The sequence below is a fragment of the Psittacula echo genome (genome assembly GCF_963264785.1).
Source record: "Psittacula echo genome assembly, chromosome: 3".
Taxonomy (NCBI): domain Eukaryota; kingdom Metazoa; phylum Chordata; class Aves; order Psittaciformes; family Psittacidae; genus Psittacula; species Psittacula echo.
Window position 1 is genome coordinate 115055951 of NC_137736.1, and position 14977 is coordinate 115070927.

A 14977-nucleotide genomic window follows, 5' to 3' on the forward strand; every position below is an offset into this window, starting at 1 on the left:
TGCCAGTGGTTGGAAAAAAACCATAAATTAGTCAAAGTTTTAAAAAGATCAGGAAAAGGCAACAGAATTAGGTGTGAGCAGTGATCAGGCACAAATCTATCTTACAGAGATCTGCACTAATGCATTTGAATAAGATAGATGGATTTGATTTAATCTTGCAAAAAAAAAAAAGAACACTGTAACTAACATGCATGACTTATGAGACTCAACTCACTCTCTCACCAGTAGAAAGAGAGTGAGCCATTTTCACGAGGCTACTCAGCTCATCCAAGGTCTGATGCAGATTTTATTGAAGAACCAGGACCTATTTAAAAATAGTTTGCCTTTTTTCTTTTATTTTTAAGGGGAAAGAGGGGTACCTAAAATTCATACTCCTGCAGAACAAAGAATAGTTAGTAGTATATGCTAGTACAAGGATGTTCTTGCTTCTACATCATCTAAGGAAAATGTCTTTAACTGGCTCCACTTGAGAATTACAGGGATGTTCTTTGGGCCTGTATGAGGGAATATTCTGAGGGAATAGAGAGATCTGAACAGTTGATTTGAGAGACACTTTTTGCAGCTGCAGGAACTACAGGTCAAAATTCTCTAGCTTGTTTTGAAAGTCCAGATAAAACTGTATCTGATTATTTGCTCCTACCTTTATTCATTTATGACATTTGATTTTTTCCTAAGAAGCTCATGGAGATGTCTTGAAATAGGTTATACCAACAGCTCTAAGTACCATAACGTCCAATTTTCTGACTTTTCTCAGTACATAATACTTCAACGCAGTCGCTGAAATTTGTTCTTTCTAACTTCAGTTCAAAGCAAGAATAAAGGGAATATAGACTTGCTGCTAGTGGAATGGGGTGTAGCATGTGAGGGACATGCAGAAACATCTCTACTGGCAAATCCTAAAAGTTACACAAGGGAGGAATTTTTTAAACAACAAATTATTTCCTAATATGACAAGGGAGGTCCCTGCATTTCCTTATGAGCTAAAATATAAAATAGTTGCATAGGTCAAGCACAAAAATTATTAAATAGCATACACACATAAATCAATAAATCCTATTAAAAGCAATCCCTATTTGCATTTTGGCCTGTTTGACACCATTAAGATGAAGCTGCTAATCTATTAATTTCATCAATATCTAATACTCTGAGATTAAAAATAAGAGAGACTAATTGTAAACTAATTAACAGAAATCTTTGCCTGCTGGCATAATCATATGTTGTTAATCTAAAATTTGACTTACGATCTTGCTGTATTATTATATCAAGAACATAGGGGCTTGTCTATCTTAGCTAGCATGTGGCCTTTAGTATTAATCATTTCCAAGTGTGTGATACTTGGAATTCATAATAAAAGCTTAAAAACAAAGGTAAGTGTTTATCCATTTGCAATTTAAATTTAGGGTGGAGGAAAACTGCTACTAGTATCACTGCCTGCCATGGTCCTGTCTCCCCTGACACAACAAAGCAACTTCCACACTAACAAAAACAACTCTGCAAGGAATAAAACACATACTCTGGGTTCAGCTGCAAGAACTTTTAGAATTATGTCCAGCCACTCCCTAAAATATAGACTTTTAAAGACATGAGAATCCTTTTACAGCATTGTAGTAACCTGGGCAGACAACGTAACATGGTGTGGATAATCTTTCACAACCAGAGCAAAGACAAGTTTTAAGGCTCCCAACAAGAAATGAACTTATCAGTTCCTACTTTTTCTATTAGTTTTTGTGTGTGTGTATGTGTGTTGGTTACTCTTAGACAAATTAAGCCAGTGCTCGACAAATTTACTTCAAAAAGAATTATGAGAATATCATGATCAGAGCCCTGGAAAGCAGGTTTGATGAATATCTCTGCAGATACATTAAAATTCTTTGTGGATTTAGAAACAGCACATAGATCTATTTTTAATTCTTTATTTCATGCCACAACATCTTCATTAATATCATGCTGGGACTAGAACTAGTTTTTTTTAATTTTACAATTACTCATTTCTTAAACATCAAGAAAATACCACAAACACTGATTAATTCTGTCTTTAGTAAAACTTATCTCCCTTGAGCCAGTCTGATAAATTACTTACATCTTTATGTACTTGACACAGATGAATAATATCTCTATTTGATACCTCCAAATATCGTAGGTATTACAAGCCTTTTAGAATATTCAGCAGCACTGCCCACATGGTTGAATAAAACAATATGGGGCTCCCCCAGCCAGCTGTTGTAGAAGGAAAACTGATTGGATGTGTTTAAGTAAAAGAGGAAAAAGAGAAATTTCTTCAACAGTTCTCAAGGGCAGATACAACAAAAATGTTCCAGGAAGACTCTGGCTGGAAACGAGAAGCCTTTGTAGAAAGGTATATGCTTTATCTCTAGTTGGAAGATTAATTACTATTTTAAGATTAACTTTTTCATTGACATGAGCTATGTAAAAATGGTGATAATTAAGAAAAGTTCATTAGAGAACTCTATAATTTATGACAAAACACAATTTATCAAAGCGGAAACTCAATAATTTCCTTCTTTAAGTACTACTGAGAATTAGAAATATTTATAATTGTCACTCCCTTAAGTCAGAAAATAATTTAATGATTGCTAAAGTATTTTGCTTGTTATAAAATCCTTATCACAGGTATTTTAAAACCTTAGCAGCAAACATAAGAACAGATGACCAGAAGAAACCTAGAAGTAAAGAAGACCTTGTGAGGTACCTAAAAGGCTATTGAACTCAATGAATGTTTTCTGTATATAATACACATTAAAAAGCTACATTTTTGCTTTAGATCTCACAATTTATTTTTTTTTTAAGGAATTTATCCTTCTTAATTGCTATGGAAGATCTTTATAAAAACAAAGCAGTTGTAATAATTGAGAGGCACAGTACAAGTTACAACAGAAATGCTGTTATTACTTTCAATTATTATATCCTATGTTAAGCTCTATTCTTTCCTTTCACTGTCTGGAGAACTAAAGTAGTGACAGGTATAACAAAACTACACAAACAAGCAGAAAAATATACTACTCTGAACTATAACTATTTTAGACAAAATTTAAGTATTCTGATAAATTCTAGAAAGCAACTGTAAGTACAAATGTGGGTTTATGTAACTGTAATATAACCTTTTCACTTCTCACCTTCTGCCCATCTGTGACAGAAGCAGATTTAGAACAGATCATCACAACCTTGCTGTATAACATACTAGCACAAATTAGGTATGAAAGCAAAAAGATAGTAATTTTTGTACTCTACCATTTCAGCATATTTACATTATACTTTTTAACATTGTTATTTTTTGCATTCTGAGATCCTGTGAGAAAGGTTTTCTACTCAACCTTTTTTGAACAGGTTAGTGCTTCAATGGTAAGCGAACAACAGTTAGAGAGTTAGAGAAGAATATTCACATCACTTTCTTTAGTCATCTAGTTCAAGGACCTCATTTAAGAGCAGTTTTTACAGGCACTAGAGAAAAGCAGCACTTCCAAATAGGGATTCAGAACTGCTAAGTTACACTAGTACTAATGTCAGGAGATATTTATGAGTATACTCAACTTTTCCTTCTGAAATCTGCTGACTCCATGATCCGTTGTTCTTTTTTTAATCACTTCAAAAATCAGTGCTAATTTTCAGTGACACTGCACCCTTTTGCAGATGATCAGCCTATATTCTTTCCTTACCTGCATTGCTTAAATCACAGGCTCAGCCAGAATGTCTGTGTTCACCTTTCTTCCTGAGCAAGATGAGAATGCTATCACTCACAATGTTACAGGGAGTTTAAATGCTATTAGCTGCAATTCTGTGCTGAGCAAAAATGATACTGTTAATGGCTGTGTGGTGAGCCATAGCAAACCACCTACAGCTTTGTACTGAGCTAAATTGACACTACCTATAGTGCCATGACTCAAACACTCCTTTTCACAGTTGCACACCATATTAAGGGCAAACGCTAGAAGCATAGGCCATGGTGCACTCACCACAGGGCTCATACCTCAGTGGATATCAACAGTACCTGAACTGTTTAACCACTGAGCACGTGAGCTGAGGCAGTGCTGCCAAGTTAAAAACATAAACTACACACACCCTTCACTCCCCCAACACAGAACCATACAAAAATCCCAACCAAAACCAACTCTGAAAGACTAACAAAGCACTAGATAAAACCCTTCTACTTGAATGCCCAACATTAAGGTTAATAAACTAAACCAAGGTTAGTAAACTAAAACCACTACTGAAAGCAGCCTCAGTACATAGCACAGCTAGCCATGCTGAATAAAAGCCAAAATCACAGGATATGTTCTTCAGTATTATCAGCATTTTCACACTAGTGCACTTAATAGGGAAAATCCTACCTATCAAAGCAGTGCAGTGAGCAAAGCAGTTACCAGTCACAGCGCTGTACTAGAGCTCAATAAACTCTGCCTCCCACAGTCTTAGCACTGAACAATATATACACATTTCATGCTTTTTGACAGGAGGGAAACTTATTTTTCACATTTTATTTTCATTCAGTTTAGGATACAGATTTAGTTACACTACAGTTAGAAATTGCTCTTGCTAAACTGCTAGCAGGCATTTAAACACAGACAGCTATAGAGTAGACAAGTGCATTTTTAAGTTTGGAACAGCAAGAGATTCACTCATAGCTACCTTTGTTCATATGCTCACATACATACAAAGTGTATTTATTCATTATTTGATAAGATAGGCAACCTCTCCACATCAGCCAGCTTGCCTCCAATGTGGAAAAACTGACAGACTTAATTTTTACATAACTTATTAATTTTTGGAAGTATATACCAGATTCTCAACACAGAGGTTTATGCCTACTTTTCGGGGTGTTTCCTAAAAGGAGCAGTGTTTTCAAAGGGTAGGAAGACCTTTTACATGATCAGCTGATAAATGAACAGAGAAACAAAACCACATGAGCTTTTTTAGCACATGAAGACTTCTTCAGGTATGATACAGGCAACAAGCATTAACTTCATATTAGGCAAGATTGCGTGGTTTTCCCTACTGCCACTACTCAGACAGGAAAGTCTGAAAGAAAAAAAGAAGTACCACCTAGGGAGCAGAGGAGAATATTTGCAAGGAGACAGGTTATCTCATCACTAACTCTAACACAGGTAATTATCATATATAGAGAAGCTATAGATTTTAGCTATGGGAGGAAAATCACATCATTGCAGAAAGTTTATAACCTTAATAAATACGAGACTTTTCATTCCAGCACAACGAGTTTAGCTCCCTGGATAATTTTCAAAGCTGTTTTATACACATTCTGATTTTTTTTTTTCCCCCAAAAGTTAAACAAATACTTTCATCTTTTATTATCTATATTTATTCAGTCCATGGTAGCAATTTGATTTACCCCATATAGTTTTTGTGATGTTATTTGCTGTAACAATGTTTTGCATTTGAATGAGGAGGGAGGTTTCCTTTACTCCAAATGTGTAGTCTGTGGTTTGTCAGTTCAATCTCTTGTCACCAGTACATTTGACCATACAGAGAAGAACCTGAAGAGATCCCCATACACACTTACTTGGCAGTGTATCATCTGAAGAGTCCTGACTGGAAAGTTCAACCAAAGAAAAACAAACTCTGAAAGTCTCAAGGACACAGGGTTTTTTTCCAATAATACACTAGCTACTTAAAGTTGGAATTGAACAGTGAGAAATAAATACATAATGACCCCTTACATTTGGTTTCGGTTTTGTTTTCAGGAACTTGACATAAAGTGTATTATTTTTCTCAGCCAGTTAGCGTAAAAAATACCAGCAATTAGAAGAAAGAAAGTTTTTCATACTGCTGTATTGTACTTCTGTGGGCAGAAGGCAACCTGTAAACTGGATTCGATATGGAGGTTTGAGCTTGGCAGTTGTTAGGGTTAAAAGGTCTAGGTGCTATTGCTTGAAATAGCAAGTTAATATGGACCAACAATATGGTTATTCTTTTATCTTGCTAATCTGGTTGAATGAAAATCTGGTTGTATGTAAAGCCAGACAGATTCATGAACAAATAGGCCTGATAATTTGGTATCACACTGATAAACTTTTGACCAGCCCTATGGAGGAAAGCTGTAAAGAGCTTGCTGTCCTCTCAATGAAGCTCCAGCTGGAAAGATTCAAAACAAGGGAAAACAAACCATACGGATTCATGCAATCCAAAATTATTTAGAATTCAACCCAGTAATCTGTTCTAACACAGGCACATACACACACACACATTCATTAATATCCACCATAGAATTCCTATTAGAAACTTGATAAAACATTTAATTTTTAAAGATAATTAATTTCTCCTTCTGACTTGAAGCACTGTCATATCCACCAGCTCTCCTAGTAGAGCTGTTCCAATATTGTCTTAACCTCATTACTAGAAAACCGTATCTAATTTCGAAGCTGAATTTGTTATCGTTTCAAAGGTTTCACTGCCTTTTTATTGCATTCCAATTAGAAAGGCCAGGCTAACACTTAAGAAACATTGTTCTAGCCTCTAATGACTTTTTGAAATTAAGTTAATAACTTATTTAATTATGCATTTGTTATACCATTAGTGCTGCACTGAAATCGGAAATTTCAGTGCTGTATTATGATCTAAATATTCCTTACGCATGCCTGGCACTAGAGGAAAACAGCCTCAGTTGCTTGTTGAGACTGAGCGTTATTGTTATTATTACTTTTGATCATAAGAAGTGGTCATCTAGAAACACACTTTGGGAAAATAATAGTCACTTATACCAGCAATCTAATTACAAATACTCCTACAAAAGCCTCATCACTACTGCAAAGTGTCGCAAAACTGCTGAATTCCCAGTACTATGGATGAAAGCACCAGAGGTTCCAGGGGATGAGGACTTCTGCTGAAGTGTCACCACTGCAGTAGTTAGTTAGAAAAGTTAAGACATGCAGTATGTGGGGAAAGTACCAAGAACTGCTTTTATCTTTCTGGCAGCAGTAGGAAACAGGCTTTATGAATTAAACCAGTGGTTCCTGAGTGCTGCCTTTAGTTGGCAGATGCTGTCTTTCCCTGGACTGCAGAGAGCTGAAAGGCTGTCCCCCGCAGTCCTGTTCAGCTAAGCTTTTGGCTGAATGTAAGTATTTTCCACATTAGCCAAGAGGCAGCTTTGGTGGTTTGTTCCATGATTACTTCAAGCTTTTCTCTACACAGACTCTATTACCTTGTTTAGAGCGGTTACAAATTTCAGCATAACTTTGGGTTAAAAAAAAGCAACATTTATCAAATAGAACAGATTGACTGTCCTAGTAATCAAAGTGGTCTATTAAATATTAACTGCGTGAGCCTCTCTTACTGACAGTATAGAGATGTATTGCCTTGCCACATATGGTACTAACTGGAGGTGCTGGATGTAAAGATAAAGTTCATGAATATACTCAGGAACAAATAAACCAATTCACCACCTGCTCTTATTGCTAAAGACATTCTAAGTCAGGAAGCAGCTGGGATCAGGGATCTTTTCCCCTGCATCCCATGGCAGAAGCATTTTCCCTAACATGTGCCTGACTATGCTGAGCCATCCCTCAGCCAGGATGAAGAGATGACCCAATGAAGTAGCATTCATAGTCTACCCATAGTCTGGGCACTTCGCACTGACACAAAAACCAAACCTTTTTTTCATATCTGCCACTTCTATGTGTATGTAGTAGCTGTTCAGAAACATGCTTTCTCTCTATGTTCTGTAATCACCCCAAAACTTGAAGGATATGTAACTTCATATCCTTAATATTAGAAGTCACCCTGTTTCAGTGCAGAATTCCAGAAAGTAATTCTGATTCAACTGGTTTAAGCTACCTTTTACCAGTGTCTGTCTCTGTCCACTGACTATATAGGAAAGGAGAGCAATAATTCCCAAACTCAGACATTTCAGTGTAAACATTCAAGCTAAGGGAGATGAATCTGGAATGCATGCTTGCTGCTTCGTCCACCTCTTCATGACAGCTTCTTAGCAGCAGACTTCTCACTGCTAGAAGGAATTTAAAAAGATGCTTTTATAGCTTTATTACAGTTTTCTTTACTAGTTCGGTCTCTTTCTGTTAGCCCATAAAACTAAACAGGCAGTCTGAAATCTCTAAGAAGTAAAAAATAAAATATCAGGGAAAACATTAAGCAAAACAGAATGGCTCATTCCATATTGTACTCTGAAATAAGTGCTAGGTTAAATCAGTGCTATAGAAATTGAGCACACTTAGCTTCAGATGATGGAGTTTTGAAGTTAAATTTTTAACCACAAAGATGAAGAGGATGAACAAACACTTCAATCTAAACAGTTATAAACTGGCAATACTGATAGACATTTTGACTCCAGGTCAAGATGAAACTCCAGGAGTATGTCAGAACTGAATCCCAACAGCATGTCATCTCCAATATCATTCAAAAAATATGAAAAGAAGTAGTAGCGCTATTATCGTCTTGTGTAATCTTGAAATCTATAGATATTTCTGAACTGCCAGACAGAAAGGTAGAATCATTATTTTAACACAAAAACATTGCTTCATTATATTTTGTATAACTCTATCAGTAAAAACTATGTGATTCAGTTTCATATATAATGCAATAAAAATCACTTTAAAAGGATCAGATTGCAATAGGCTGACTCTGAAACAGTTTGTCTAATGTGGACTTATACACCAAATAAGAGGAAACACAAAAATATGGATAGATCTGCAGGTTAAGGTTTCTCCAGATTGATGGTAACAATAGAATGACTGGAACTTATTTTTCAAAGGGTATTACTTTTTTTTTTTTTTTCCTGGAAGAAGCAGATTTATCATCCCAGTTCCAAACTGGAGCTAATCTAAATTGTCCAGTTTGCTGGACAATCATATGAATGATAAGAGCTGTTAGGAGGTAGGAACTTTCTAATGACTAAATCTAGGTGTATTAAACTGAGAAATTATAGTTAGGTAGGTAATTAAAGTACGTTCTAGTATGGCAGTGGTATTAGCAGATATATTACTATGGTTATGTCATGAAATATCGGTTTAATTCTGATATGCATGAGAATGTTTCTCTTCTAATTATTGCTCACATTTACTATGGTCTTAGACTTGAAAAGGCTAAGACCATAGGCCTTCCATATTAAAAGAAAGGTGTCTGATGGTTGCCTAACATTTGGTATCCTGCAAGTTGAAGCACAGCATCTCAGCATATGAACAGATCATTACAAAGCCCCATCTAGGTATAAAAACCTAAAGCATTTATTCCAGAAAGAGTTAAATGCAGGAAAAAAAAAAAAACAAACAAAACAAAAACCTCACATGCAAACAAGAAGAAGGTTTTCTCATAAAAATGCTTTCTTATGTGTATACTCAAAGTGCCTTTCTTCATGACAACATTTCCAGTATGTAACAGCCCTGATTGCTTAACATTAAACACAGTTTAGGATTATGGCAGTGGAAAATAATTTTTACCTTCTTTTGAGTTAAGAATAATACATAGTGCAACACTGAGCAGATAAGTGCTTTCCTCCCCAGTTCAATTAAGCACCAAATCAAGGAGTAAGAATGCAAGTAGCAGTCTTCTTTGGATTTCAGCACTGAGACAAATTGTTCTTTTGCTTTGCAGTATCTGTAAACACAGTATTTGTGGATGGGCTGTAAAAGGGTTAAGTGCGTTCCAACTTTTCCATTTTACTTGGAAGACAGAGAATGTGAAAGTCCCCAGGCACTAGTACTTATCTACATCTCTGTCTCAGGGTTTCTATGCTCAGCTATCAAAAGTGACAAAGTTGCATGGTATTTCCTATACTGTCAGCAATGCAGGACTGGGGGCTGTGAAGGTGGATAATTGGATAGGCTTATCAGTGGTAAACACTGGTCATTCATGTGTTCATCATTCATTTGGCAGAGAAGCAACCTTTCACACACTGTCCGCTCTGATGTAGGGAGGACATTGTCTAAACGGAACAGGAATAAAACTGAGACATAGTCCTGGCACTCAGAGTGATATGCATATTTTATATGGTTTGGTTAATGAGTTTATGAACCTTAGGCTATGAATTTTAATCCTGGCAGTGGCTGCTAGAATTCTGAAAGTCACATATTGAGTAGGTTTGAGATGCACTTTGGAAGACGGTAAGTGCAGATGATTGAAACAGCTCCTAAAAGCCTCCAAGCAGCCAGATGGAGAGGGATGGACATAATAAAAGACAGGAAGCACCTCAGATCACTGCCAGCTCTAGGTCAACACTAGACAGGACACTTGTATTTGTTCCACATATGCTGTCTTGCTTAAGAGCATTTTTAGTAAGTGTCCACTCATATCATACTGTAGCAAGTAACTATTCAGAAAAAGTCACACTGTTTTTAACTTTAGGCACCATACTGAGGGGTGCAGAGGGAAAAAAACCCAATATTTAGGGAGTCTTTGCTTGGTAGTGAAAATGGTTTATGTGAAAAGAAATGAACAGTACATAGAAATGAAGTTTAAGGGCAAGTGTTTACCACTTGGTGCTATGAGCAGTGACCACTGGATCTCAGAGGTACCGCCTCTACCTTGTGAAGCCTTGCTACTTGCATTATACCCATAATTTCATTGATGCCATGAATTGTGAAGTCCTACAGAGAAAAGGAGTCTCGCTTTTGACTTGATTAACATGAAGTAGATAGTAACTTAGAAGTAGACAAATGAGCAGGGGAACAAAAAGGCATAAGGGGTATATATTAGATTAAAACAGAATCAGAACTGTAAAAAAGCCACTCACCCTACTATGGAAACTTTACCATATACTTAAACTTTGAAACGTCTTGTCACAGGAAGCAATAATTATTAAAAAGAATGACAGGAGCCCTACTCTCAAGCTGGCTTTTGTTAAGTGTCTTATATCTGCAAATAAAAGCTATAGTCTTACTTTTTCTATTAACCATGAGCCCATAATCTGATGTGATTTTGTTCTGTTTTTAAAATACTCCTCCTCTTCCTAAATCACAAGAGACATGCTGATTTGTCTTATTCCAATGTTAGGGAGTGCTGTTATAAAACACCACCTTTCAGCAATATTCAATTCCAGGTTCTTTGAGAAATCGTTGCAAGGAAAGCTCAGCAGCTCTAGACAAAGAAAATATTCTCTGCTTAGCAGTTACTAGCATGAAGCAAAAAACCCCTTTACTATACACATAAAAGCAGACTGCAAAGTGATTATGGGGAACCAGGAAAGTAAAACCCCTGGAACATAATCCCAGCCCCATTGTATGTAGGACAGTGTGGTTCAGAACATACAATTATGATTATGCATGAGAAACACACAGGTGACCAAATCATCCAGAAGACAAAGTTCCTGATGCCATATACTTATAATTCTGTGGCTTCCCACTGAAAAATCATACTTACACTGGTTAAAACACCCTGAACATACAATTTTAAACTATATTTATTTATATATAATATAATATTATATATAATATATAAATAATATATATAATATATAATATAATATAATATAATATAATAATATAATATATAAATATATAATATATAATATAATATTATTTATATATATATTTATATATATATATATATAAACTCTCAAGAAAGTTAAAAATTACCAACAGATTAAATTCTGACAAACTTGATTTAAATTTAAGCTGGCCACCTCTGAAGTCACTTTGGGTATTATTGTAAGCAAATCAGATATGAAAGACTCCTCTGAATTTCAGATTAAGAGTTTGGCCCTTAGTAACCTGTTCCCATACGGCTTGAGGTCTTTACCTACAGGAAAGCCTCATGGGAAAAAGAAAAATAAAAAAGAAGTACATTTTCCAACTGTCAGTTCAGAAGTGAGGCAGACTCTAAATCTAAAATGACAGCTTGATTCTTATTTAACTCCAGTTTGGCTTGAAGAGCAATAATACACCGTAATAAAAGAAGGCACATATTATCATCAATCTTAAGACCTTCTTTGCATCTGCTAAGTATCAATATTGCATAAATGTAAATGCAAATACATAAATGTGAGCTGAAGTCCCAGAGTACCTTTTGCTTACACTAAAATAAACTTAAGGGACATAATTCAGTTCTCAGCCTGTATTCAGAAAATAATAATTTTTTCTCCACCCAAAACTTATTTCCCACATAACTTAAGCACACTTGCACACATTCATGTGTAAGCAAAACCCAAAATACCAGGGTCAGTTTTAAGATAAAAATGATATAAAAATATAGTCCACACAAACTAGATAGGTCATCTGTTCTCTTCTTGGATGATTTCCCTCGCCACTGCAAAATCAATTCAACAGTGTAGTACTGTCTTCCAAACACTGGCTGCTGCTAAGAGTGATTCCGTGATCTGATGATTTAATGGATAAGTGCTAAATTTTAACGCAGCTCAAGACAACAGGAATTGAATGAACTTTATTTTACTGAAGTAGCATCAATATATCTATTGCTCCATTGTTAAGATGAGTGCACTCAGGCATCTAACTTCCTAGACTGCCTTGAATTGCATCAACTGCAGGAACTATTTGCCATTGTAAACATGTTCTAGTGAGTGCTATAACATAAAAGCAGCTCCAAATGCAGAATGATATAATCAAATGTGAAAGGTATGGAGACAGTAAATTACCAGTTACACATATGATCTAATTAAAAATAACTCTGAACCCAATTTTGTTATCTTTGGTTAATTTCGGCTCTTACAGGATTACATTTTGCAATGAATTACTATTAATGAAATAATAAAAAAAAAAAAATTGTGTACGAGAAAAATATATGTATCAGATTATATTCAACACCATATAAAAAAAAAAAATACTGCAGTTAAAAGTTATTTCTTAACAGAAGTCTAAATCCACTCCAGTAATATGGAATAAATGATTACGAATCCTAGAGAATCACAAATTGCAATGAAATGTGAAAAGAGAAATGCTTAAGAAAATCATCAGATCCTCTAAAACCTTTGCAAGATGTTGGTTTAATATATAACTAAATGATGGCTGTGATAAACAGCTGAAACTATATGCAATATTAGTATATAGAATTGTCAGCATATGAAATGTGTCTCAGAAATTTTGCAATATGTTATTGTGTAGTACAGAGAAAGATAATGGTATTTGGAGCAAAATCTACTACTTCCAATTATTCTGTTTAACAGCAGTTGAGAGTAAAGAGAATTTTAGCTATGTGAAACCAACTGCAGGTTCTGGTACATTAGTTTCACAGTGTAATGCCTTCTGCCAGTTGTTGACTTTAACATTTGCCAAGTAGAAGGCATCACTCCTAACAAGAACTTATAGATTTCATTTTCTGAACTGCTTTGGAATTTTTCATCAAAGTTCTAGGAAATTGCAACAATAAAAATATTATTTTCAACTTAAAAAAAAATAAAAATACATTAATAGATGGTGGTGGTAAGACACTACTACTAGAATCACCAAAATAAAAATCTTAACAGCATTGACCGTGTTCCTGACAACATAAGAAAAAAAGAAAAATATCACCTGTTCACAAGTAATGGATTTAGATAATTTAAGACAATAAGCTCTATGAGGAAAACCAGATGACATCGGACTATTTCATGTATGCATCTAAAGCATGCCTGCTGATATCCACAGGCACTTTCCTTTATTAAATTCCTGTGTTCAATATCATAATATTGTAACAAAATTTTTTTTTTACTTGACTTTCACTAAATTTCATCTTGTGATGACACAAAACCCAGTAAGTTTTGGGAGAATTTAAGAAAAGAGTAGCTTAGTAACTGTTGAGAGACAGTATAACGGGCAGCATTAAGAAAATGGGGCAGCCAAAACAGATCAATTAGAGACAATGTGCTATCAGATTACAAAAATTCTCATGTGAGAAGCCTAAATGATTATTGATTAACTCATTTTATTAGTTGCAAAGGTAAAGACAACTAAGCTAATGCCAAGAGAAAAACCTGCAAAAGAAATACACTTACTTCATGGACAGAAATCATAACGACCAATAAAAAAACATACACATAATAAAGAAAAAAACAGAACAACCTAATAGATAGTTTCCAAAACCAGAACAGGATCCCGAGTGAAACATTCTGCAGCAGTTAGTCTTACGAAAGCACTGTGGTAATTAATGAATAATCTTCCAATTTTATTTTCTTTTTTTCAGTGAAGTTTTTGTTGCCTTTTCAAATGAGCTACATAGCTATCCTCTCTTTTAAATGTTTTTCAGATTTATGTACAAATTAAAGGTAGATGGACTTCTAAATCATCTCTTAATTTAAATTTTCACACTTTCACCACTTAGGCAAATAGTTTTAATAGTGATGTTGATCTTCTCTGGCATGCTTTTACATCTTCCTATTTCTGTTCGCAGTTAAGAGCCTTGAAACAACACACAGAATTTTCTTGGGTTTGTTTTGATTTACCTGAAAGACAGCCAGTGAGCGACAGAAACAGAAACAGTTTCCATGACAACCACATCCTTGGTCACAAAGGTCCGTCTTTGTGTGGTTGTTAGCAATGTTGACGTTTCTTCATTAAAGCTTAGCCTAGTGAGACAAAGGCAAATCTCTGTCAGGAAAATTAGAAATATTTTGCAATAATATGATAGACAATTCAAAAGACAAAGCTGGTCCTAGTGCAATTAAAAGTCCAGTTCCAAAGAACTTGGTATACACAGCAGCAGGTAGCCTGACTCACAGGGATCTTGCTTCGGTAGTTACCTGTGTTAATAGCTGAAATGTCCGTGGCAGTGCTTTATGTATATGTGTATACAGATACCACCCAAACGCTCTATGTGTATTGAAGCTTTGAATCTCAGAAAAAAGCCAAACTTAGACAGAAGATAGCAGCAAACATATTCAAAGCATATAGGTTGGCATGCATTCTTCTGTTCCTGAAAGCAGTATGTTCATATGTGGTATAAAGCATTTTAAAAATCCCAAACTAAAATAATTTGCTCTAGGAAAATTCAAGAATTTTTACTACTTGCAAATTGGGTAGAAATACATTCTGGTTTCTTCCAGTTTACTTGTTGTGCAAGGATT

At 35.2% G+C, this 14977-nt stretch overlaps 1 protein-coding gene across 2 annotated transcripts in view; it reads right to left on the reverse strand.

Moving 5' to 3' along the window:
- CNTN5 (contactin 5) overlaps nucleotides 1–14411 on the reverse strand; it is a gene marked incomplete at both ends in the record, with an annotated part of 355379 nt that extends 340968 nt beyond the window's left edge. For both annotated transcript variants that reach the window (XM_080614312.1, XM_080614311.1), the window contains one exon: nucleotides 14357–14411. In XM_080614312.1, coding sequence (XP_080470438.1) covers nucleotides 14357–14411 — 55 coding nt within the window. The remainder of the gene's footprint in view (nucleotides 1–14356) is intronic.
- Between the last annotated feature and the right edge of the window lie 566 nt (nucleotides 14412–14977).